This window comes from Atractosteus spatula, chromosome 12, assembly GCF_055471065.1.
Source record: "Atractosteus spatula isolate fAtrSpa1 chromosome 12, fAtrSpa1.hap1, whole genome shotgun sequence".
Taxonomy (NCBI): domain Eukaryota; kingdom Metazoa; phylum Chordata; class Actinopteri; order Semionotiformes; family Lepisosteidae; genus Atractosteus; species Atractosteus spatula.
The window spans coordinates 8,282,731-8,307,645 of NC_142717.1; the positions used below are offsets into that span (position 1 = coordinate 8,282,731).

Below are 24,915 nucleotides of genomic sequence, written 5' to 3' on the forward strand. Positions count from 1 at the left end.
GACCCTCTATTCTTCTAGGTGTGCTGCTTGATGTAATATTAATAAGAGTAGACCTTAGCATATTTGACTCAAAAGAAAACATTTTCTTCTTCATAAAGGCTGAAATCTGATCAACATTGTAGAGGCTAATACAGAATGACCGGTGAGACACAAACTAAACTTATGGAGGGAGCTTGCTTCAGCAATTAATGGACTCTCCAGAATACTGCAGAATATCCAATAATCTAATTGAATAATGCAGAATATCCAACAATCTGATTGAAATTTCCAAAGAAACTGAATCCTTTAACTAACAGAATTTTCAATATATTATCTCTCACTATTTACTATTTAAGGAAAATAAGACTACTGAAAATACTTGAACTTGGAGTTTCAGAAATGGTCATCTTAGGTGAGGTAATAATATTTGCAAACGGGGTGCTTGTGCAATGCCTCATTTCTTAGTTATTTAATGTTCTGTTAACTATAATTTATAAAATAAGTCCCATTCTCTGATTACTCCCTGCTTTGAAATTAGGCCTCCTGAAGCTGAGGGACATAATCACTTTAATGTTTGCATCGGTCATTGTAGTACAACCAGAACTCTATATCTTCAAAGCATACATTCCCTAGTGCTTAATTAGATTCAATTCTATTTTATTTATCATAGCATTCGATATGTAGTTCTGGAAAAACAGGCCTTTACTGATACTTACAGTACAGTACTTTGAAAATGTATAATACTCTTATTAACTTAAGATCTACAGTAAGTGCAGGTTGCAAGTACACATTGCTAAAAATATAAAAATAACCATGAAAAAGGTGTACATTTCTTTATAGTGCCATGAAGATGCTTAGTCATCAACAATTAGTCTTATCCATACACATCTCTTTCAGTCCATTGCAGACAAGCTAATGCTTGCTTTTGTCTTGCTGGTATATCCAAACATGTTCTTAAGCTTCTCAAATTCTTAACCAAAATTAAAATGCAAAACCAGATTTCACCTGTTTTAAGCTTCCTTGTGCACAAATTCTGGCCCTCTTTCAGTTCACATACTGTATGAGGCTTTGAACAATGGGAGATACTGCTGTCTGTTCTGTTACTCTAAGATTGTAGAATCATCTTTCAGCCCATATCAGTTCTAGCAAGTAAGTCAACAAGCACTATCAAATTCACTTTTATACTTTTAATTCTGTTTCATATACTGTGTAATTTTATACTCATCTTCTTTTTGTTTTACTGTACAGTGTCTTGGGATGATGTAACAAGGTTTTTGCTGTCCAATTCTTTGTAAAAAGAAAGACTTGACAACATCTATATTCACATTTCTTTCTTATCAACCTCTGAATTTCATAAGTAGAATAGTTTTTTTAAATTCAAGTAAAATTATGTTTGCAGTGAAAGAATGAAGAGAATTAAAAATATTAATTGATTAAGAGACTAAAAGAGAAAGGCTGTTGTACATTAAGCTGTATTTAAAATATAAATATGATTCTGAAAAAATACCTGGTTTCCAAAACTTAAAAACATATTCCTTTTTGAAAATTTCTCTGTGTTTAAATATCTATGGCTAGATATGTAAAAACTTCTGGCACCATGCAAACTATGAAAAATGTTTGTTGAACGGAAAATAAACTGAACTATTACAAGAATTACACAAAGTTTCTGGATTAAGCAGCTCATTTAATCTCAAGGGCATTTATCAAGATGCTTTCTGGTAGAAACTTTTCCTTTTACATTAAAAGTGCAAAACTATTAATTGAAAATTAATTAATTAAACTATCTATCCATCCCATATTAACTGAAATTTAAATGTTTGGAATGGAGTCATATTACTAATACCAATAACAGGATCTTCAGAAATCTGATTCTGTGTCAGTCTAGCTTTCTTAAAAATTGTTAAACTAAAGCAATTGGGAGAGATTAAATGTTACTATGATACAAAATCCTGATATTTTTTTACTTCATAATTCAAAAAGCGTGGTCCTTTCATGGAAGTTTCCTCTGAGTGACTTAGCCATAAAATCAGGATAATCTAGACGCTAACAATCACATATTGAGTTCTGGTCATTCAACATATTTACGTGAAAAAAAGGGTATATCTGAGCTGCCCTACATCTACAATTTATATTTTAAAAATGTCTTCACAACAGTTTTTGATACATGTCTGAAGAGTAACACACTAGTTCTCCTTTTCAAAGAATACAATCTTGCTTTCCAAGCATCAGACAGTTTCCACAGTTTGCTCCTCTGCTTGAACAGCCTCCTGGACATACACAATGAACTGGGAAGCATCTTCTCCCTGTGTGTAAACAGTAACAGTCTCAATTCCTTCCACATCATCCGAGGAGACTACCAGATGGTGTTCCTCTCCTAGGCCTACTGATGCTTGTTGTAAAGCCTCTTGAATCATCACTGCGTGGTTCCCTTGTTGCTCCTCTTCGGCAACCTGTGATAAACGGAAAGGAATTGTGCTTGATGGTTCAGTCAGCAAAACCATAGGTAAATCTATATTACATCAAATAATTAACCAACAAATGTCTCCTCCTCTGTAGAATCTTTCACAAGATCACTTGTGTGTTGACATTATTTGCAAATGTTTTCAATCCGGCTTTGGGCAAATATACTGTACCCATCTCTGTTATCAGACTAAAGGGTAATGAGAATCCAAAGTTTTCGTGGGAAACAAGTGGCAGAATTGGACTACTGACTATCCTGGGGTGAGACAGCAGGATATTATTGGTGTACACAGGATGTGTGTACCCACTCATACGTCAATAATTTCCAGACACTAACTATCCTAACCAGTAGGTTTCTGGGAAGTGGAAAGAAAACAGATCCAGTTAAAGGTTACGCAGTGATACACAGAACATATAACATCACAAAGAAGGCATTAAAGGGATAGATTGAACCAAAAGCAGTGCAGCTATTAAACTGTTATTTAATATACTGACAATATATTCATATTAAAATGATGTTAGCTCAATTAGAGTAAATAAAAAAGTGCTGATTTCAGTGATTAGTTTCTTCTAAAAAAACTAACCTGAATTTGAGAACAATCAATTGCTGTCTGATTTTACTTTCAAAATATAGCAATTTTCTTATACTGTACATATGAACGAAAGGTACTTGATTTTTTTTAAAGTGTGAAATTCCAATTATTATGCTAATTGGATTAAGTAAATTAGCCTTTGTTCGTTAGTAGTGTTACAGTTGAACTTTCAAGCCTTGACGCATATGGCCCTGATAAAAGCAATGAACTGAACTCATTAAGGCTTATAAAGACATTTCTGCAGTGATGATGCACATAAACAGTTAAGCTGATCTTTGTTGGTCCTTTAAGAACATCTAAAGACCATTTTATATACAGTAGTCTGCTTTGACAAACTAATGCTACACCATTTACCTGGCCTTTAAGTAATGAACATTTGGGTGTTCACTAAAATACACTATGTACAATGACCTGAGCTGTTAGCATTGATACAAAACTGACCACTATGTTGCTGTTACAATAACCATTAGCTCAAATTATTGCTATCATCACTACTATCATTACTATTGTGCCTCAAATCTTAGGCCAAGGGATTTTGAAGTTTCCCATGATGCCTTATTTTGCTTTTTTTATAGGCTGCTTGGTTTTATTTAAACCTCACACTTCATCTGAAAAGGTAGGTCAGTTTTGCTCTCTACTGCCAATATTTTGACATGTGCATTAAAAATCTAATATAAACATTAGTTCAGGATTTCAAAGTGGAGCTTTGTAAAACACTTGATAGAATATTCTTTTTGAAGTTCTTCTGGTCCCTCGAGTGATGCTTTACCTTTAATTGCACCAAAGGCAAATTTTCATTTTCATTCGAGCTCAGTGTGCAAGTGCTGACCTGATGGGGAAGAACTCTGGAAATAACTGCTCTGACATTTTCAACTCCATAATACATTTCAGTCATTTTTCGACATGTTGCAGTTTTAAATTTTGAAATTCAATCTCTCCCTTTTGTTGTATAAAATGAAACGAGAATGAGTTCCATAAATATAATGAATTTAAAAGATGTAAAAATCATATGAAATCATTTGTACTTATAACCCATAATTCTTCTTATAAAAAAAAGAAGATGTACAGTGTATAATGTCAATGACTTTATAGTTTTCATTTAACTAGAGGCTTTTAATTTTGTGTGTGAGTCAAATATACTTTTATTCATCTTTTGGACACAGTTTTGCTCTGATTATTCATTTCAGTCCTTGTTTGCAAAAGGAGAGGGGCATTTCTATCCACATTATCTGTGAATATGGGTTGATGCATTTCGTTCTTTCGCCACTGTGAAAGACACACTAGAATAAAGTATCTCCTTAGGTCCATAAATAATAAAAAATGCCACAATCTGTCAAGACTATGATGCAATAAGATCAATAAATTACATTACCATTCATCCAGAAAGTTTTACTGTAGACGATAATGACATCTCACCTGTTCCACCACAGTCACAGTTCCAGGAGCCATGGCAACTACTGAGGCGACAGCAGTGTCATGATTCTCTGAGCCAAGCTCGATTATTTGCTGAAGAATATTAACTGCTGTGGGATCCAATCTCTCTCCTATAGTAAATATCAAACCGAGGCAGGCAATAAGCACAAGAAAGACAAAAACAATAACAGCAAAAACTGAAATTCTCGATCTAAAATTAATTTAACTTCTGTAAATGGAACAAAACTGAAAGAAGATCAATTGAACATGACTGAAAACCAAAACCTAATGATACAAAATAATGTAAAAAACGAGAATGCGGCATTTTGATTTATATAATATTCACTATTAAAAAATGCTCAAAGGTGTTGATCCCAAACAAAATCTGATAAAACAAAACATCATAAGGAAGGATCGCAGGATGATTCCGAAACTTTCCTGCTTAATTATAGCATTTCATTTGATGAACTCCAAGGTATTTTTTTAAACTACTGTAGGTAATTGAAAAAGAAACTCTATTTCATTTCTCTTTTGCATTTTCTGCCTGATTGTACAAACATCAGGAAAGAGCTAATAAACTGTACTGTCACAAACTCCTCCCTAGTATTTGCTTTTACTCACCATTTTCAGTGTTGTACCGCAGATCCTGGAGTGCCGCTACAGCAGCCTCAGTTCCCTGGAGATCCTCAGTCTCTGTAATATGGAGATATTGGGTAGATGGCTCATCCAAGGAGGATTCTACAACCTGCTGAAAGATACACATTTTGAATTCTGTGCCTTTGGGCTATGCAGTAATCTATTTATAAAACAATAAAAAAACAACGTTAAAACTTGAAAAAGAAAAGGCTATGGCAGTTCCTTATCTTCTTTTGCTTTAGAAGTATAGTAAATACTCCTCGTGCTTTTGTATTTTGTTTCTGATTCTTTAGGGGAGATCCTGTACAAGATTAAGCAGCCAAGTTCCTGGAGGCCCATATTTAAAAGCCAGTAATAATACCAAGTAATTATGACAACATTTGTAGCAGTTACAGCAATTTGAATGACAGAGGATAAGGGAGATTAGTTTTAGTGGGACAATATGACTAGGAAAGATGAAAGGTGATGGGGAAGCAGTTTATATTGGAGATTCCACTTCCGTGACTGCAAAAAATAAATGGAATTGTGAACTGGTTTGTAAGAAAGAATCAAAACTGTTGAGCCTACAATACAATCAGATTTGCATGTGTAAAAGAAAAGTTCATATCATTGGGTGATTTCAGTATTCTTCACCTAGAGTGGGACAGGCCAAATGAGATCATTACTGCTAAAACTGAAACTGAAATGACAAAAATGATTGATACTGTGAATAACTGCTTTTGTAGCCAGCTTGTCAAAAGACCAACCAAGGGAAGTGCTTGCATTAATTTGATCTTCACAAATATCCCAGATGGATTAATAAGCATAGAAGAGACACATTAGGAAACTGTGAGACCAGAATATGATCTTGTATCATCTAACATCAACTTTCAATAAGCTGACAATGACTTTCAATAAGCTTAAAGCATACCATGTAAACAGAAGCCTTATCAACGATGTTGATATCAACCTACACTGTTCCAGAAACTTCACTCATGCATGGTGACAAGGACATAGTATAAAAAGCTTTTACACTGAAAAGGACTATGTTTATTATCTATAGTCATAGTAACCAAACAATGTCCTTAGAGGCAGTCTTTTGAGTCACCTTACCTCCCACTGATTTCCATCAGTCTCCACAAGCTTAAGACCATGCTTGTTTTTAAGATGTCTATTCATCTCCCATTTTGTGCCATAAACAAAGTTACAGACAGGACACTTGACACCTCCTGGAAGTAAAAATACAAAACAAATTAAGGTCAGGTTAGATGTTTTACAACTGAAAGGAAAAGGGAATTCTTTACATAAAATTACATGGGCATCAGTAGAAATATAACGTGGAAGTAAAACCAATGTTATGATTTTTGATTTGCTGATCTTTTGTTGCTGTCAGGTTTTAATTGAATGACTTGATTTGTCCTTTTGTCGCCCAAACTCTTTCGCAATTAACCAGAACTGCATTTCTATTAAAGCCTCTTGTATGTAATATCAGAGTACAGGAGGTATGTCTCTATACTACTGTCTAAAAACAGTATTTTATTGATAATAAGAATAATTAATCGCATTTATATTGTTTTTTTTATTCCAAAATGCTCTTCACATGGGGAGGGGATGCAATTAATTCACCAGTGAAGAAAAACATGACAGCCTTTATGCACCAGCTGTCCCACTGCACAGATCAGGCACAGGATGGACAGAAGTGAAGTCTCACCAAATAAAGAAGGGGGAACTTTAGGTTGGTTAGTGAGGAATTTAGCCAGGACATTGGGATGAACACTACTAGTTACTACTATGAACACTACTACTTACTAACACTGCCATAGGATCTTTAACAAGCAAGTAGTCATAATATAGGCTTAATGTCTCATCTAAAAAACACCATCTTATACAATACAGTGTCAGTCAGCATATTAAGATATTGTTTTGACAATTATGTTCCAAAGGGGAAAGAAGATGTACTACTGTAGTACACCGACAGTAGGAATATTAAAATTATTTATCTATACTGTAAGTCATGCAGTCATTTTAAACTACAGGTAAATCAGATTTCTACATGCAGCATACAGTATATCTTTTGTGTATTATAGGTAAGCCGTGAAAATTAAAGTCCACAACCCACTGCTGCCTAAGCATTCTAGGCACCAGACCTATCTAATGTGAATTATAGTTTCATCTTATACATCAGAAGAATTGAACAGAAATAACATCAATAATTGTAATTTAATTTTTAAGGCATCAGATATGCATTTTTTATTATAATTACCATAGCTACTGTATATACATTGTGGTATAACACTTTCTTTTAAAACGTCTTCAAGTGTCTTTAATCTGCAGACAAAATAATTCCGTAAAAAAATCCAAGTACGAGATATAAATCTGGCAAAACAGTATTATAAAAATAGACACTACACAGTGCATCATCTATCAGAACTCAAAACAGCTGTACACTTTTAGAGGCTCTTGGCTCCTCTTTAATCTTTCTGAATTCACAGCTGCCAGCTGTTGAGTCCTTTTGGCATTTTAAAATTAACAATAAATTTTGCTGCAGTCATAATCTGCCAAAAAAAATAAATGTGACACGAGCACTTAACCATTCACTGAAATAAATGTCTTAAAACACTACTTATTCCAAAACTCCAAAACACAACTTAGCTGTTGTATTCTTAAGAAAAATATTATCCATGAGAAAGGGGAAGATAGAAATGACATTGCATTGTCAATTAGCGATGCTGTCAGAAGCTAGCATCCAATTGGCTTAAGATAACTTTAATATAGTGAAGAAGAGTGCTGTAACTTTAATTTTCAATCTACAAATATAATCACTTTCTTACTTTGAAAACCTTTGCTATTGGTGATCTAATCCACTTTCCAATTAAAGCAAAATATTTAAAAATATATGACTGACCTTGTGTGCTTTACAATGATAACCAGAAGTGCATTAAAGCATTTCAAAACCACCTTAAATTTAGCCTCATCAGGATCAGCTTTATTCCATTGTTGTAATTGCTTTCCCTGAACATACAGAAAAGATTGGGTCCCTTTTATGAAACTGCAAATACTATAATGATTGCCTGGTGGCATTAACAATGTTTATGTTATATATCGTGTACTGCTTGTGTCACATGAAGTAATTGAAAGGGAAGTGATTATTCATTAAAGACTATTATAATTCATTATAATAACATTTTAAATTATTTATTGTATTGCAGGCAATCATTCAATTCAATTCACAATTTTGATTTACTTTGTGCATAAAGCCCACCAAAAAAAGAGATCAATATGAATAAAAAGAGGAGCCAGGCTAGAAGAACAAAAACTCTCCAGCATAAACAAAAATTATAAAAAGGATTGATTAAGTGATTTAAAGCTTTAAACTCAAAACGTATGAGGAACCTACAAAAATGGAAATTATATCCATATGATTATCTACATGATTCATGAAACATCTCACAAAGATGCATAAGTGCATGGAAGCAATTGTTAGGCAATGGTTTGAAAACTGATCAAAGAAACAGACTGCCAGACTTTCTTGGACCAAAATGTTGTGTTAATGCCCTAATATCCTTCCGTCCCACTGACTAGCAGAACCAAAATTATTTAAATGATGTGTTTATGTAGCTTTGTCAAAAAGATAGGAGGACGCAAGATATGTTCATCTGTTGTATATAACAATAAACACCTTCATTACAAGAATGAAAGCTTTGTTTTTTGTGAATTTTGGGATTGGTTATATTCCCCTTTCTTTACATTTAAAACCAAGTTAACACTGCAGCTTTTGATACTTGAAGAATGCATATGATGTTCCTACTTTGATGTGCACTGCCAAACTCAGCAAGTGCACATTCCTTCTCATTCAGCAAATCTGGGCAGTATGCAGGGAGACACCAGTGCAAATTGATGACAAAGGCAACTTTCGTGGATAACCAAAAACCTCATGCACATTACATATCAAAACAACAATTAGATTAGTGGATATCAGCCACTCATTGTCAAGTGCTCCTGGGTAATTCTATATTGACAAGGCCACTTTATCACAGTAGCTCTGGGGCAATTCTGCCTTGACACTGGGAACTGCCAGGCCCTGGAAGTGGCACAACCTGGATTCCATCCTACAGTCACTTTTTGACACAGGTTGCAAATTAATCCACTTATTCTGCAACCTGTATCAAACAGTGTACCACTTAGTTGGATGTATTGGAAAGAGATCTGTATATAAATCATTCTAATGGCACAAAGAAAGCAATTTCTGACTAAAAATACACATTTTTTAAAGACATAAACAATCTATTCTCCATCTCTTTCAATACTAAGTATAACTGGTAATGTTACTGACAGTAACCCTGAAATCTATCACCTATTGAATGGATTATTTGACTTCACAATCATACCAGATCAGGGATCAGCTGGAGTCCACATAAAAAATAGAATAAAATTAGTAAACGGAAGTTATTCTTGATGAAAACAAAGAAAAGGCAATACAAGAGTCTCACAGGTTCCATATACTGAAAAAGGGATGTCTTTCTGGTTAATGCCAAACTTAAAAAGAAATGGAAGGCAATGAAAATAATTATATGAAGTAAAGGAAGTGAAGGATCACTTTTGTGAAACAGTATCAGAGAAAATAGGCAGCATAGTTTAGAAAATATACATCTTGCTTTATCAATTTGTTACAGGTCAGTGAACAATCAATACCAATAATGGACACACATTTAGAGCATTGGTTATTAAAAAGAAAATAGACAGGTCCAGATTACTACAGGGATCTGTACTAGGACTATGCTTTTCAAAATGTATATTAATGATCTAAATTCCAGAATGATAGATGATAATAAATTATGAGGATTTTAGGAGAATTAGAAAACACTATAAAAGCAACAAATGCAAATAAGAAAAGATTTGATACAAATAATGACTGGGAAAACACATGGCAGATGACGTTTAATGTAAGCAAGTGCTCACAAATGTTTTGTAAAACCAGAACAGGAGGGACTTTCTTACCCACAGATTAAAGATGGGAGTATGGACCCAGCCATGCTGTTAATACCCTAGCGTCTTTCAAGATATGGACAGATGAGATCCTTGGATTAATAATACTAACTACCACACAAGCTAGATTGGGCTGAATGGGCGCCTCTCGTTTCTAACCCTTCTTACGTTCTAAAAATACCTTTTAAAAAGAGACAAATTGTTTTAAAGCTTGACATGTAAATTGATACTGTAATAGCTTAACTTCATGGGTAAATTATAGTTAATTAAATATCATTCAGCTTTCTTTTCCATTCATTTAAATGTAAATAGTTTTGAGAGCATAATTAACACTACTGCTGACTGAAATATCATCTCTCCCAAGTGAAATATAGACATATCAAGACTTCGAGCTTGTTGCTGCTAAATGGGAAAACATAGCATTCAGGAATATTTCAAGTGTTTTTTAACCTGTGGCATTCATTGCTTGTTACGTAAGAAGAGTGGGTTCATTTTTAAATGATTCATATTTTATGAAGATTGTACTAATAAATCACTAAACAATCAACATGAGAGCAAACATTCAGGAAGCAGCTAAAGGCATTTATTTTATATTATGGCATGAAACATACATAATACACAAAAAAACATATCAGTAGTAAGTATCAGTAGTACAGATGTAGCGTCAAATTCAGGGATGCAATACACAATCTTAACTAAAAGTTAAAGACAAAAGGAGAAGCATGTATGGAAATTCATGCAGTATGTTGAACACTGATTAAAAAACCTACCTTGTTGAAGCAGCATATCTGCAGCTGGAGTACCCAAGCCTGCGTTTGTGTATTGTTCATTGGGATGCTTTTTGTTGTAGTGCCTTTTCAGGGATCCAGACATGTTGCAAGAATAGTGGCAGTGTGCACATCGGAAAGGCTAGAAACGAATCATAAAAAAATCATATTTGGTGATCAGTTATTTCCATTGAGTTGTAAGAGCCGAACACACATGCATACCAGCTATCCAGGCACTTGTGCCAAATCATTTTCGTAAAGGTGATTTCTGCTGACGCAGACGCAATGCAACATATTGGGATAACAACCTTGTAATAAATTCACGGCTCCTTCTACATACCCATGTGGCAATAAGTAAGGTTAAAGTCAAGTGTACGGGGTGGGTTTTGATACACACAGTTAGATTCTAGGTACTATAAGTGTTGTGTTTTTTGCACCAGATAATTGACTAGTGGAAAGCAATAACAACAGAGGTGAAAAGTAAGACTACTGCAAAGGTTTCAGTTAATTTTGCACCCTGCTCCTCCTGGTTTTTATCTCTCATTTTTAACCCAATTCAGAACAATCTTAAAGTGAAAAAAAGGAGGAATGAAGTTCATAACATAGCATAGTAGCCAAATCAAAAATGTCAATTTTTCAAACCCCCTCAACTGATTATAATTTAACCATCCAGTAATCTGATCTTGCCAAGCAAATGCCATAAATATCATAAACACTCTCATACATCATACATCCTGTATGTTATGCAAGTAAGACATAATTTCACTCCGTTTTAATCTCAACAGTAAAATAAATGCTAAATGTTTAGTGTGAAAAATGCAAATAGGCTCTGCAGTATAAATGCAAAATCTAATTCAAGACAAAATTTCTGCTGAAGTGTTTCTGCTGAAGGCACTATTAGGCATGTTACTTCAACAAGGAAATTAATGGACAAATCCTAGGCTGCCAACTGTTCATAAATTTCCAGACAGCCTGTAAAATATGTCCAAATTTCATGTTTGAGAACTCCTAAATTACAAAAAATGAACTTTGTTTTAGGAAAAGTTAAATGTTTTAATGAGCCATTTCTTTTTATCCCACGACCTTTCAAATGTAAAAGTATATGGTTTGTTTTTGGATACAAACTGTACAAAGAACATAAGCAAAATCTTTTTTAAACATTATCATGTGAGAACAAAAGCCATACTATTTAGTATGAAAGGAAATTTGAAGCCTCAATTCTTGACACTTTTCAATTGAAAAACGATTTGTTAGCTTTCTAGCTCTCATCTAAAGATGGACTTGTTGGAAAGCTCGTGAAGGAGAACACAATAATAGTGATTTGTGCAGAAATCTTTGTGTGTCCTTGGGCTAGCACCAAGCAATTCAATGATGAATTCATGCAACCTTATGTATTAACACAAGAAGCAATATAACAATGAAGAACCCAAGCGGACTAAGATGAAAAAAATGCAGTTTCTAAACTGGCTATTATTTTTATGTTATGGACTTTCTCCTTTACTTTCACTTTAATTTGTTTTCATCACAAATAAAAAAAAAGTACATTACCAAGCAGTCCAAGGCTGGCATTTTTCACATTTTTCACAATTATGCCACAGACTGTTTCAGTCATCTCGGTTTTCTCAACCAGATTATCGCTTAACATCTCTCAGATGCCAAAAACCATATTAGCTAATCACTCTTCATGACTGACAACTGGAAATTACTGTATGACTGATATGTCCTGGATTCTGCGCAGACTGTCACTGAATATTTGGAAATCCCTGCACCATTCTGACAAAATATTTTTTTTTCTTTCCAGCATAAATTCCGAACCAAGCAAAATCAACACAAAAAAAGACAGTAAAAGTAGGAACTGTAAAAATAACATTTTGCATCAGAGAGAGACATCTTAAAAGTAAGACCTTTCAGGAGTCTGGTGAATCTTTAAAGGCCACTAAGTGATATGGATATTAAGTAACTCTTGTAATATCACAATGTTTGTAAGGGAGGACAACTTCTAATTTCCCCTTCTCATAAAAATAACGTGGTTGTGCAAAAATAGTGATTTGAAAAAAAGTACGGTTTCCACCTCCATAGTACTCTGAAAAAAAAGAACTAATAAATATCCATAATATATAATAGATCTATCATTCCTTACTCTTTTTCAAACATTGATAGATTTTGTTTTCCTTTTTCATGTCTACAACATGTCTCCTGTTACCTTAAATGAGGCGTGCTGTTCCATGTGGCGCAGAAGCTGGGGCTTCTGAGCTGCTGTATATTCACACACAGTGCATTTAAACTGCCGGCCTGCAGAAAAGAAATGAAGGTTGATCAAAAGATAATTTTCTCAGAGATATGCAAAGTCCCACTTGCACAATGAAGGCAGATGGGTGAGGGTAACTGGACAGTGAGAGTCCAGGCGACAGAGGTGAAGCGATCATCAGGCTTTTATTTCAGCTGAAGTTAAAGCATCATAATCCAGCATAAGGGGGGAAAAAGTTTTTTTCTCTCTCTTTTTCCTTCTCTGCCTGTTTCCCCTGGCAAAACTCTCTCTTTATAGCTAGATAATAGAAGTTGCAATTCTCATTCCCACTCAGCCCCCTGTTCCAGCAGCTGGATGACTTTCCTTTCTTGCCTACCAGTTATCAAAAACCCAATTTGTAGTTACCTGCAGTCTATGCATTATGTCTGAATCTCAAGGACATATTGTTAACAAAAGAAGTGGTTTAAACATAAATAACTATTTACAGATGCAAGGTCATTGGTGCTTTGAGTACAGGCATAAGGTTACAAGTGTGATAACTACAATAATTTTGAGATCATCATGTTATATACTATATATAAACAATTACTCAATATAATGGATTTAATACTGTATATAATGTACCAACATATACAGTACCGTATGTAATGCTAGTTGTAAGCTTTGGAACCCTTAGAACTTGAGAGGCAAAAACAAAATGTCAGTATGCTACAATGTCTGCAATAAAAACATATGGGAGGGGGTCTTCAAAAATAGTATTACAATAAGTCTCTAATACGCAAATAACAGTTGCTATGTATGTATTAAAACAGGGAAGATGTGACCTGAGAATTTAAGACGTAAAAGTCTGATAATGTATAAATATGATCAAAGATTAGCCTTTCAATTTTCATAAAACAAAAAGAAACAGTCAACAAAATCTCTACTGTTTAATACAATTGTATAAGCAAATCACTTTGAGGATATTACTTTAATTCTGATAATGAACTTCCGACAATGCCAAACACAGAGCTATATATCAATCTGTTCTTTCTCACTGGAACTATCGGTAATGAATATTTGCATGCCACCAAAAGCACTTAAAGTAATTCTTGTACTTTGTTGTATTAAGAAATTATACTAAACTGAAAACCTAAGACAAAAAGTCATGAGGCTTCAGTTTTATATTTCAAGTCAGACTGAAGTCTTACCACACAGTAAAAGCAAATAATATTAGTCTGTCAGCTTTCACCCCTGTCTGCTATTTAACTGGAATAAAAAGCTCAAATACTCAAATATAAAATAAAAATAATATTTTAAATAATATTTCTCACTAATGGAACTTTTTTGCTGTCATTGTGAATTCTACAGCTTTTCAAAAAATCGTTAAAACTTCTTCAGCACTGCGATTTAATCTATCCCACTTGATTTTTTTAATAAAATAGTTTCTTTACAAAAAAAAACTTTTCTGGAATTGGACACCATTCAATTGGAGGTTAATAGATGTAAAGAGATGCTTGCAATCTTCCAGATAATTGCTTTACTCAATTGCAGGTCACACACCTGCCGTTTTCAAAATGTCCTAATAAAGGCCCTCTGATAGACTATGTATCAGCGCTGTTAATATTCCCACGCACTAGTCCAGAAATATCATCATTGTGCCAGTCTTGATCCCATTAGTTTTATGATAATTGGGCACATCCATGAAGAGTGTGGGGGTCAGGAGGGGATCAACTACTCTCATGCACTTGCTAATGGATTTCAAATGCCAAGACCCCAGTCAGCAGTGTGAAGGCAAAGTGCCAGATTTATAAACAGTAACTTTTTTCTTCCTCTGTGTAATAGCTGTAAAGTGAATTCCTGGGTGAGGATAATTGACTGCCAAGAGATAATCTTACACTGTAATATCCCACAGGAATTAGAAGGCAAAGGTACTGCAAAAAGGTACTGTACGTGACAATTGGCTGTCTAGCATCTAGACATGAGCCTTTCTTAATGATAAAGGAGACATCATTTAATCTTATAATATAAAAAATGGAAATTTAAAAGCATGGTGATATGTAAGGGTTAAACATTTGCACTTCTCATGTTTAATTTACATGAATATCCACAAACAGATCCTGCTGAAAGTGGAAGTCTCTAATGTAAATAGCAGAGAACTGAGAACTTTTTTGACATCCTTGTCTGTTGGCACCTAACTTATAAAGTAAACAGCTCTTGTTGTGCACAATTAAGCACTGTTGTCTCACTTCTTCACTGAAGTTAGCATTCATTGTATTTGTTACATGAGGATTATCTCAACATCCTTTTAAAGAATAAGAAAAGAAGTAGGTTTAAAAAGTACTTTTCTATCTACAGCGCACTACTTACTGCAAAAAATGAATCATGCGTTGTAATAAATATTAAGTCCTATTATTATGTTACATTTAATGAAAAATAATGTCATGAGAAAACTTCCCAATCCTAGTTTTTATTTTGCTTTTGATCTTTGGAGGTTAATAAAGTGATGCACAATTGTTGGAGATTCCCATCAATAGCCTGACAGGCACAAAGCAGTTTACATTTTATAAAGTGAAGAGATAATTAAGCTTTTTTTGGGGATAACAATACATTGGACTCAGGACATTTCTAAAAAAACCTAATGTGCTCAGTATTTGGTATTTGAGCTGATTAAAAAAAAAAAGATGATTAAAACCCTGAATTAATAGCCAGGGGATCACATAACTGATATGCAGGTGTAATCTTTGTTTCTGAGAAAATAATAAATCGGACCTATCATCAGAGAAGGATACTTGACTGCAGTAGGCAAAGAAAACACTGCTACCAAAAATGTACAGTACACCACACGTGGTGGTAGGCCTTCGTGTTTCATAAGCAACATTAAAGTTGTGTATTTTTAAGTGTTTATGTGCACCTTCTTTTCAGTTATGTGAATAATAAATAATTCATGCCATTTAAAAAACAAAAATCACAGCCAGAAAGAACGATGCAACAATGCCCTGCCTCAGAAATGAAGAACATTTGTTTGCCTTTGGTATGAATGAAGGCTGGCTGCCTGCAATAGTAGTGACCCAGAAAATGACATTTTCGCATTCAAAATCAGCAGAGTAGTACAGAGCGACCTGGAAATTGCCTCTCTAAGGAATGGACAACGTTCTGAAAGAGAATGGCGATTAAGCAGCCTAGGACTTCACATCCATCTAATCCATCTCTGTAATTGTTTTCAGAGGCTACAGCACAAGAATGTCCAGGAAGGAACAGCACACTGTAGTCTTCTATTTGCATGCTTGATGGAGTAACATGGACAAGAGAGAAAGAAATACAGTCTTCTGTGGGCTAAAGGACATCTAGGGTGGCAGCAGAGAGAGACTGTTAGAGTGTTTTATTCAATAATGAATGCCGTTTGCCCTTGGAAGACCTGACAGATGATGCTGTGTGTGGAGACACTGATTGGAAGAAAATAATTTTGAAGTCTTGCCACAGCCAGGCTTTTCTCCTGACCTGAGCCCAATATAACATCTGTGAGATCAACTTACGATTGCCATCAACGTGAGCCAAACACAACCACCCAGCTTGCTGCAGCTGCTCAGAAAGAGAGAAAAAGCATTCCACAACAGGGTAGTAACAGGTGGATAAGATCTATTCATAATACAATAGGTGCAGGATTGTGTTAATGCTCTAGGAGGTAGAACCCAATTTTAGCTGTGAAATGCTTTCACTCACAACAGAAACTGAATTGTTTTTCTTTGTTTCTACTTTTCAGCACAGAATTAACCTATACCTTTTCCTTTACAGCTCACATGCTGCTATAGCTCCGTCCACAAACAGTTATATTTAAAACATTTGATTTTATCCATTAAACCTGAGTTGCATCTGTTTGGTGCACAGGACAGTTAGATTGTGATATATGGATCTTTTTTGTTTTTTGAGAAATAGGTTTTTTTTGTATTTGACAGAGATTTAAATACAACAAAATACTTTTGCCAAAAACAATATTTTGTTGTTAAAGCATACTAGGGTTACGGTTGATGTATTCTGAATGTATAAAGAAGCGAAAGACCAATGAACTGGACTGGTTCCTCTTCCTGCAATGCTAAAAAAAAAGTGGATGCCACTTAAAGGTTTAAATCAATATGAATGCACAGAAAACTACTTGAACAGAGGAATAAAGACAAATGTCTCACAACATACGTCATAATCAGAGTCAGAATAAATAATCAATTCCATACAGTTCTAAGTAAGTGAATCAATGATAATTGAATAGACTAAAAAGGGATAAACGTGGGACAAACAACAGACTCTGAGGTACTTAGGAGAGTCTCGATAGATAATTGTCACATACACATGAATAACATTTTTAGCTTAATAATAAAATATTTTTTTACACACAGCAAATGACCATTTTCTTAATTAAGTAATTAAGTAAACTGTTGCATATTGCAATTATCCAATATTACTGTAACCTTTGTCAGCTTTGTTCAAAGCATTCTCTGTCCTCTCTGTACTGTTTTCATGTGATTGTATATTTGGAGTCTTTATTGTACTTGCTATTTTTTAACAAAATCTTTACAAGAAACACAACTTATTTTTCTCCCCATGTGAATAACGACTAAAACACTGAAAAGTAGCAAAGGTGATAAATTGCACAGCGGTCCAACAAACCTTTTCAATAGCCACTGAACTGATGGATAAATGGCAGCATTATACTTGACTACAAATGAGGGAAGACGTAAGCGGTACTTCAGGCAAATGTTCACTGTGGACTCTTAATGTCTTGAAATTTACAGAATAAGGAATGTTTTTCTTGTCCTTTTCATTTATCAGGATGAATTGCTTTAGACTAGATGCTGTTGCCAGTATTTAGGGAAGACAGAATAAATTCTCTTTCTGTTGAAACCCCCCTCTGCTCTCTTTCATCTCTCCTTTTTGATCAATTTCAATTTGCTGTCCCAGTGGTTCTAAGAAGAGCATATCTAGCAATATAAATAACTTAGTGGAAAGAAGACTTTTAATGCCAGCAGTGTCTGTCTCTATTACAGCAGGATCTATTGGATCAAGAAGCAAAAGTATTCCCTGTGGAGACTATTTTCTACCCAATTAGAATTTACCTTCCCCACAGATATGTGGCCTGTCTACCCCAACACACTCACACAAGATTTAATTCTGGTCCTTTGCCTTTTTAGCATACTATTCCTCCCCAGGACTGTGCTGAATTGCTTTGTGAATGATTGCAATGTTTTGTCCTTTCTGACCTCACTTGGTATATTATTCCACACATTTATTATTCTCTGTGGGAAAAGCTGCCTCCAGGCCTCTATTGTTTTTTTTTTATTTTAAGAAATGTACTGTGTTTCACATCTTCAATACAATTTGTATATTTTAACCTTTTCTCCCTCTTATCATGATGCCTTTTCAATGAAGTGCTCTAGAGCAATTACATATATATATAAAGCAAAAAACCTGCTGCAATATTGGGGATTGAAGATCGTATTTAAAGCCCATGCTTTAAACACACATTTTTATATAACTTGACTTTCTTTATCATCATCACAGCAAAGAAATGTTTTAATTTGGAAAAAAAAAATGAACAATGGGATTTTTTGTTTATCTGCATGCATTTATAAAACTTCAGTACAGTACTAGACGCCTTACGAACCATATATAGCCACCTAAAAATGACATTTATGTTTTGGGAGCCCGAAATAAATCATTCTAGATTTCATTCTTCAAAATATGCAAGATTTAAACACAAAAAAGGGCAGCATGGTGGTGCAGAGGTTAGCAATGCTGCCTTGCAGGGCTGGGACCCTGGGTTCAAATCTGGAACTGGTAGCTTATTTGGCTTCTGGGAAAATTGGCCCTGGTGTGAGCATCACTCCGCATCAGATATAGACATTAGAAAATGGATGGATGGACATTTTAATCCTAGTAAGAGATCTTTCTGTTACTTTAATATAAGTCTATTGAGCCATCTTAGCTGATGAAGGAGAATGCAGTTATTTTGGGCTTCACAAAACCATTTTACTCTTATTCACCCCTGTGTGATTGAATTAGACGAGACCAGTAGGGAAGACCGTTTTTATTACAAAAAAGGGCATCTATCCTCTTTCGTAGACTCACCATCAGCTGTGTGCATTAGCTTGTGGCTCTTCAGAGTGCATTTGGATTTGAACTTCTTCCCACACATGTCGCACAGGTGTGTTTTCTCAGTGTTGTGTCGGTTCATGTGGGCCTTGAGGTTGCTCTTGCTACGAGTGGCATAATCACAGAGGGAGCACTTGAAGGGTTTCACTCCTAAGAGGAACAAGAGCACAGTCAAGAGTTCAAATACAGCCCTCATAATAGCAATTAACCATGACAATATCTGCCATTTCCATTTAGAAAATGTTCACATACCTACTGTGACTGTAATAGTTTAATATTAATACATAATTAATATTAATAATTACTTTAAAAATACATTTATTTCTTAAAGTTTTATGAATCTTAAAAGAAACAACAGAAAATCATGAGAAAAGCTACTGATGGTGTGAACAGGCCACTTAAACCATCTGTGCTCATTCCCAAGCTGGCTACATTCTTAAATTATGTGGACCTTTTTAAAAGACCAGGTCACTCTATATTGGTACTCTAAGGCTTGTGTGTGTAAGCTTAAAATTAAACAAAGATGCATATACTAGGGTTTAATTAAGATTTATGTTAAACTCACCATATTTATTACAGATGATAAAAACAAATCTGTTAAAGCTCGACAGTTTAGGAAAAAAAAACTTTGACACAAATGGAGTATGGTTCTTTCATTTCAAAATGTATATTTTGGTTGAGTTAAGAGAGGGTGCTTTGTTATTAGAAACATTCCATTTCTAAAGTAAACTGTACATACTGTACTAATCATCTCCTAATGAGATTTCTGAGCATTTCAATCCCATACAACAATTACATATAATGAGATTGCATGACACAAACAATATGGAGCCTCTTCAATGTTCTGTCTTTATCACCATTGTTTAATTTGCAACTGTTGCTTAAAATCTGCTTTAGCAAAGGTACATACAATAGAATAGGGGTAATATTTTGCCCACAAATTCATCAGGTTTTTGGGTTTTCCTTAACTCACAAAGCAGGAAAATACAGAAACCCAAAAACCTGATGAATTTGCGGGCAAAATCTTACTCCTATTCTATTCTGTTCACATTTTAAAGTTGTAAACTTGGACCTTATCCCTTGACAATTTTGCACTCTAATAATGGCATTCGAGGTCTTTTTGTCTATAGATGACAATATATCAAGAATCCATTGCTTTTATTTCAGAGCGATATACTTGTCAAATTTTGGGGGAGCTGATTTTAGATGGTATGAGACTTTTTAAATCAGGAGACTGAGACCGATGTTTGTGCTCTCGATGCAAAGATATGGAACAATCAAAATAAATGTGATTGACACCCCCTTAGCTGTCTTTGACCCTTTTTTATAAAATGCAAACACAATGGACAACCTTCCCTATCTAGACTAAGAGAATGAAGTATTCAAAGGAATTGTTATATTGCATATATTGTATGCAGTATACTACCAAAGGAGTTTTCTTTTCATACAGAAAGGTTTCACTTTCATACACTTGGTTTATTACTTTACCATGCAACAGTCACTGCACTTTATTTCTTTACACGTAACAGCAAAGCTGTAAACTTGACTGTTTTCAGAAAATGTACACTTTTAACTACTATAATGAGGGAACACGTTAATACCACTTTAAACAATGTTTTGCTTGCACCTGAATTTCTCATTGTCATTGTAGCCTCCCTGTCTTAGAACAGACTTCCATTATTGTCTCTAGCCTGAACAATTCCTGATCTCAATGTAATTTAAAGATGATGGAATCCCACACACTAGTACTCTAATCTCGATCTCAGCTGAAGGTGAACCTGCTGGAAGTATGGGATGGAATTAGATTGCAAATATGTAACTGGCTTGTGTATTACATGGTACTTTCTGCTTAAGATATTCTTGATGCCTGCAGAGCCCCACTTCAGCCTCACTTCCAAATATTTTTAGTTTCCAATCCAAAACTGTTCTAGTGAGTTTACAGTATGTCATCTTTTTTTTACCAGCACATGTAATAAAGATTACATACTGTACATAAAAGTTTATTCAGAACACACAAAAAGATGGATAATCTATTACAATATACCGTTGAAATAAAAATGCAGACTGTGTCTGAAAACATTTTACAACCTTTCCCATGCCATTTAAGACCTCATGTTATCAGGGTCAAAGAATAGTTTTAAATGTTAAATGTCATCAGTAGGGAATTTTAAGTCATGTAATTATGAAAACTGGTAATTCCAATAAAGAACTAATACTACCCTGACTCTGACTCATATGCTACCTGGGATACACTAATCACAATATCAGGGGATCTGCTTCACACTTTGTGATTGTCAGCACTAGGTGCTATATTAAAATGACAGGAAGGTGTCTGGATTTGTCACCAATCACTGTACAACACACATTTCTTCACATACACATTCATGAAGAGATTATGTAATTCTCAATACCTCATTCTAATTTTCAAGCAGGTATTCAAATGAACTTAAAACATCAAGGTCATTTTGATTCTCCCCCCAATTAATAATGTCCTTCAGGAAACAACACTGTAGCGATAACTGAATAAACAATGAGCTGATTATGCCAAGTTCAATGCCCTGTCTCTCAAACTGCTGTTCCTTCACTTTGCTGTCCTGCTTACCCATCAAAACATTTCTACAAATCCATTTTTCGGCTCACACATCAGAAAAAAAAACACTTTGGTATGTACAGCACACCGTAGTTTTATTATGCAGAATAGCCAGTTTAGGATTAATGGCATTAACTCCTTTGTGACTCCAATATTCTGTAGATTTGGCTAAATTCAAATTACACATTCACTTAAAAGAAGCTGCTGAAATCACTAGCGAAAGACATTCACCAGAAGCACACTGCCTACCTTCATGGGCCCATATGTGTTGCTGAAGGTCAGAACCATTTCTCATGAAGTAACAGTCACAATAAGGGCACTTGGATGCACGTTTTCCAATTAGCCCCTTCAGCTGCACTCTCCTCCCAAGAATTTCTGAGATTTTGTTCATCGATACATCTGAAGAAGTGAAGAACGATCATCCATAATTATGTAGTTAGGCAAATGGTTCTTTGAAATAACCTGATAATATCTCAATAAAGTATAAATTGGTTTTACTAAGCAGAAGTCTATTGAAAGCTAAAGAAGTCTACCATTGGTAAATCACCAAGTAATCACGGCTCGTATAAATCTCTTATATCTACTGAGGTAAGAGTTGTGTATCTATAGCCAGGATCATTGCATTTTATTACACACTGCAAAATCACACATTATAAAAAATTAAATAGTCATGCTATAAAATTCAATTTTATAAAAGGACATTACAAAGGTTTTAGATACAGTATTACAGAAGATTGATTTTAAAATAAAAAAAAATCACACAAAGTATCTTCCTTGCCAGCAGCCATGTCACCCTGCAACTTACAATTGGCAACCCACTGAAGCTAAGCAGGTGTGAGCCTGGTCAGTACCTGGATAGGAGACCTCCTGGGAAAAACTAAGGTTGCTGCTGGAACAGGGGTTAGTGAGGCCAGCAGGGGGCGCTCACCCTGCGGTCCACGTGGGTCCTAATGCCCCAGTATAGTGACGGGGACACTATACTGTAAACAAGCACCGTCTTTCGGATGAGACGTAAAACCGAGGTCCTGACTCTCTGTGGTCATTAAAAATCCCAGGGTGTTTCTCGAAAAGAGTAGGGGTGTAACCCTGGCATCCTGGCCAAATTTCCTATGCCTCCTAATAATCCCCCTCTATGAATTGGCTACATTACTTTGTTCTCCCCCCCCCCCCCCAACTCCGACTCCGCTGGTTGGAGTATTCTCGGTCGCATTTAATGGCAACGTCAGCTCAAAGATTTGGTTCAGACCACCAAATGGAGACGAGCGTGCCGACAAGCGGACCCTGCTGATGCGGGATTAATGCTAGGATGAGAGAGAGACACAAAGTATCTTCCTTCATAACGACAGATCTCAGTATATTCAGTTATATACTGTATAATTAGATTATTCAGAATACAGTATAATGTCTGTCCCTTGGTCAAGTGCTACTTTTTCTTCTCAAAAGTTTTTTTTTAAAGAAGTTTAAAGCCTTTATCCTACCAGGAATCTGAAGCATGAAACTGAGCATTACACTGGATTTAGACGTTCATAATCACTGCTCATCTAGTAATCAAATTTTAACTCCAGGGAGTTCATCCTTTTATTAATCCCAGGAGATTTTTAAGACCTCATGTAAATGCACTGTAATGCAGACAGGCTTTTTGTGGTGCTAAAACAAATGCAAGACGATAACTAAATAGCCTAACTTTTTACTTCTTCTTCTGTTTTGAAATCCCCAGTGATGCCACTTATAAAAACTCCTTTTGCATCTTTGTCCCATGCAGTTTTACACCATGTATGTTGATAAATTTGGTGCTCCAAAAATGTGTGATCTGATTGATGCGATGTTTTGACATGTGACTGATTTGAGGTTTCTCCTATTTTAGACTATCATTTTTGCAGATATTTTGTTTTTGTATTTTTATTTAAGTGCTATATATATTAAAATGTAAAATGCTTAATGAAGCAGATACTCAATGAAAACACCTTCAATGTTTAGCTTAAATAAATGCTGCAATTTGAATAAATAGAACTCTTCATACTTTGTATAGATTTGATGCCTGTACATTTTGCATTGGAATCACATACTTTACAGCATGTTATGGATCAATAATAGCTAAATTAACACACAGTTAATTGTTTGTCAATAAAAGAGTGAGTCATAATAACACCAGTGAAAAAACTTAAATGAAATCATCCCAGCCATATTATGGTTTAATTACTTACTGTTACAAAAACAGCTGTGCACATCTATTTTATTACAGTTACTATATAATTAATTTACAACAGCAATATATGGTATAATAAGTACCATTTTAAATTAAGATATAGTCTAGAATGAAAAAATGAGAAAACAATAAAATAAATAATTAATATTATACCATAGTTGGATTTGACATGGTGTGTTGTTTTGTGAATAAATGCATAATTATAACTAATCTTAATAATTTGTTCATTTGTTGTATAGAACATTAGGCTGGGAATAATAAGCCTTTATTTAAAGCTTTCATGAATTAATGCACTTGGAAAATGTCAAAAACTTTTTTTAATCATGAGTACTACAATAATCAAACATTACAGCACACCAGTTCTGCTATACATTAATACTAAAATATGCATTGTATATGATAAAATCTATGGTAAACTCTGACTATGTCTACAAAACACAACCATCTAAATTATCAAAGGAGAAAAATAAACTTAGTGTAACATCTCCAAATGGTGGCTGTCTAAAGGAATCTGTACAAATTTTTGAGATATGCTTAATTCTTTCATTTTATTGCTTTTTCTTCTCAAAAGAAAAAAAAGATGTTTTGTGACTGAATTTGCATACTCCTTATATTTACAACTTTAAGACAGTGATATATTTCTATAAGGCTTGCAGCAGGGAACATCAAATAGTTTAAACTCTAGTAATGGATCTTTCTGGTTGGTCCCTCTGCTACATTACATTGATTAACTTTCTTATTTAGCATTCAATACATCTTGAATAACAACTAGTTCTAGGATTGTCTGTAATAATAATTTCCTTAGAATCTTTAGAAAAGATGCCCATTGCTGTGTTGTTCGAGTTCTGTTTTTTGTTATTTACAGTGGATGTTTTTTTATGTTAGAACATTCTTTATTCCTCAATGAAAATTGCTTAGACTTTTGAAATGAATCA

General features: G+C 34.6%; 1 protein-coding gene across 2 annotated transcripts in view; it reads right to left on the reverse strand.

Moving 5' to 3' along the window:
* Nucleotides 1–1,642: 1,642 nt before the first annotated feature.
* zfat (zinc finger and AT hook domain containing) overlaps nucleotides 1,643–24,915 on the reverse strand; it is a 54,597-nt gene continuing 31,324 nt past the window's right edge. Inside the window, exons 9-16 of one of the 2 annotated variants that reach the window (XM_088929732.1) lie at nucleotides 22,024–22,173; nucleotides 19,161–19,334; nucleotides 13,017–13,105; nucleotides 10,817–10,955; nucleotides 6,174–6,289; nucleotides 5,067–5,190; nucleotides 4,449–4,576; nucleotides 1,643–2,429 (exon numbers count right to left, since the gene is read on the reverse strand). In XM_088929732.1, the coding sequence (XP_088785858.1) occupies nucleotides 2,205–2,429; nucleotides 4,449–4,576; nucleotides 5,067–5,190; nucleotides 6,174–6,289; nucleotides 10,817–10,955; nucleotides 13,017–13,105; nucleotides 19,161–19,334; nucleotides 22,024–22,173 (1,145 nt within the window). In that variant the 3' untranslated portion in view covers nucleotides 1,643–2,204. Of the gene's footprint in view, nucleotides 2,430–4,448; nucleotides 4,577–5,066; nucleotides 5,194–6,173; nucleotides 6,290–10,816; nucleotides 10,956–13,016; nucleotides 13,106–19,160; nucleotides 19,335–22,023; nucleotides 22,174–24,915 lie in introns of both variants that reach the window. The other variant, XM_088929731.1, reaches the window with a different exon arrangement.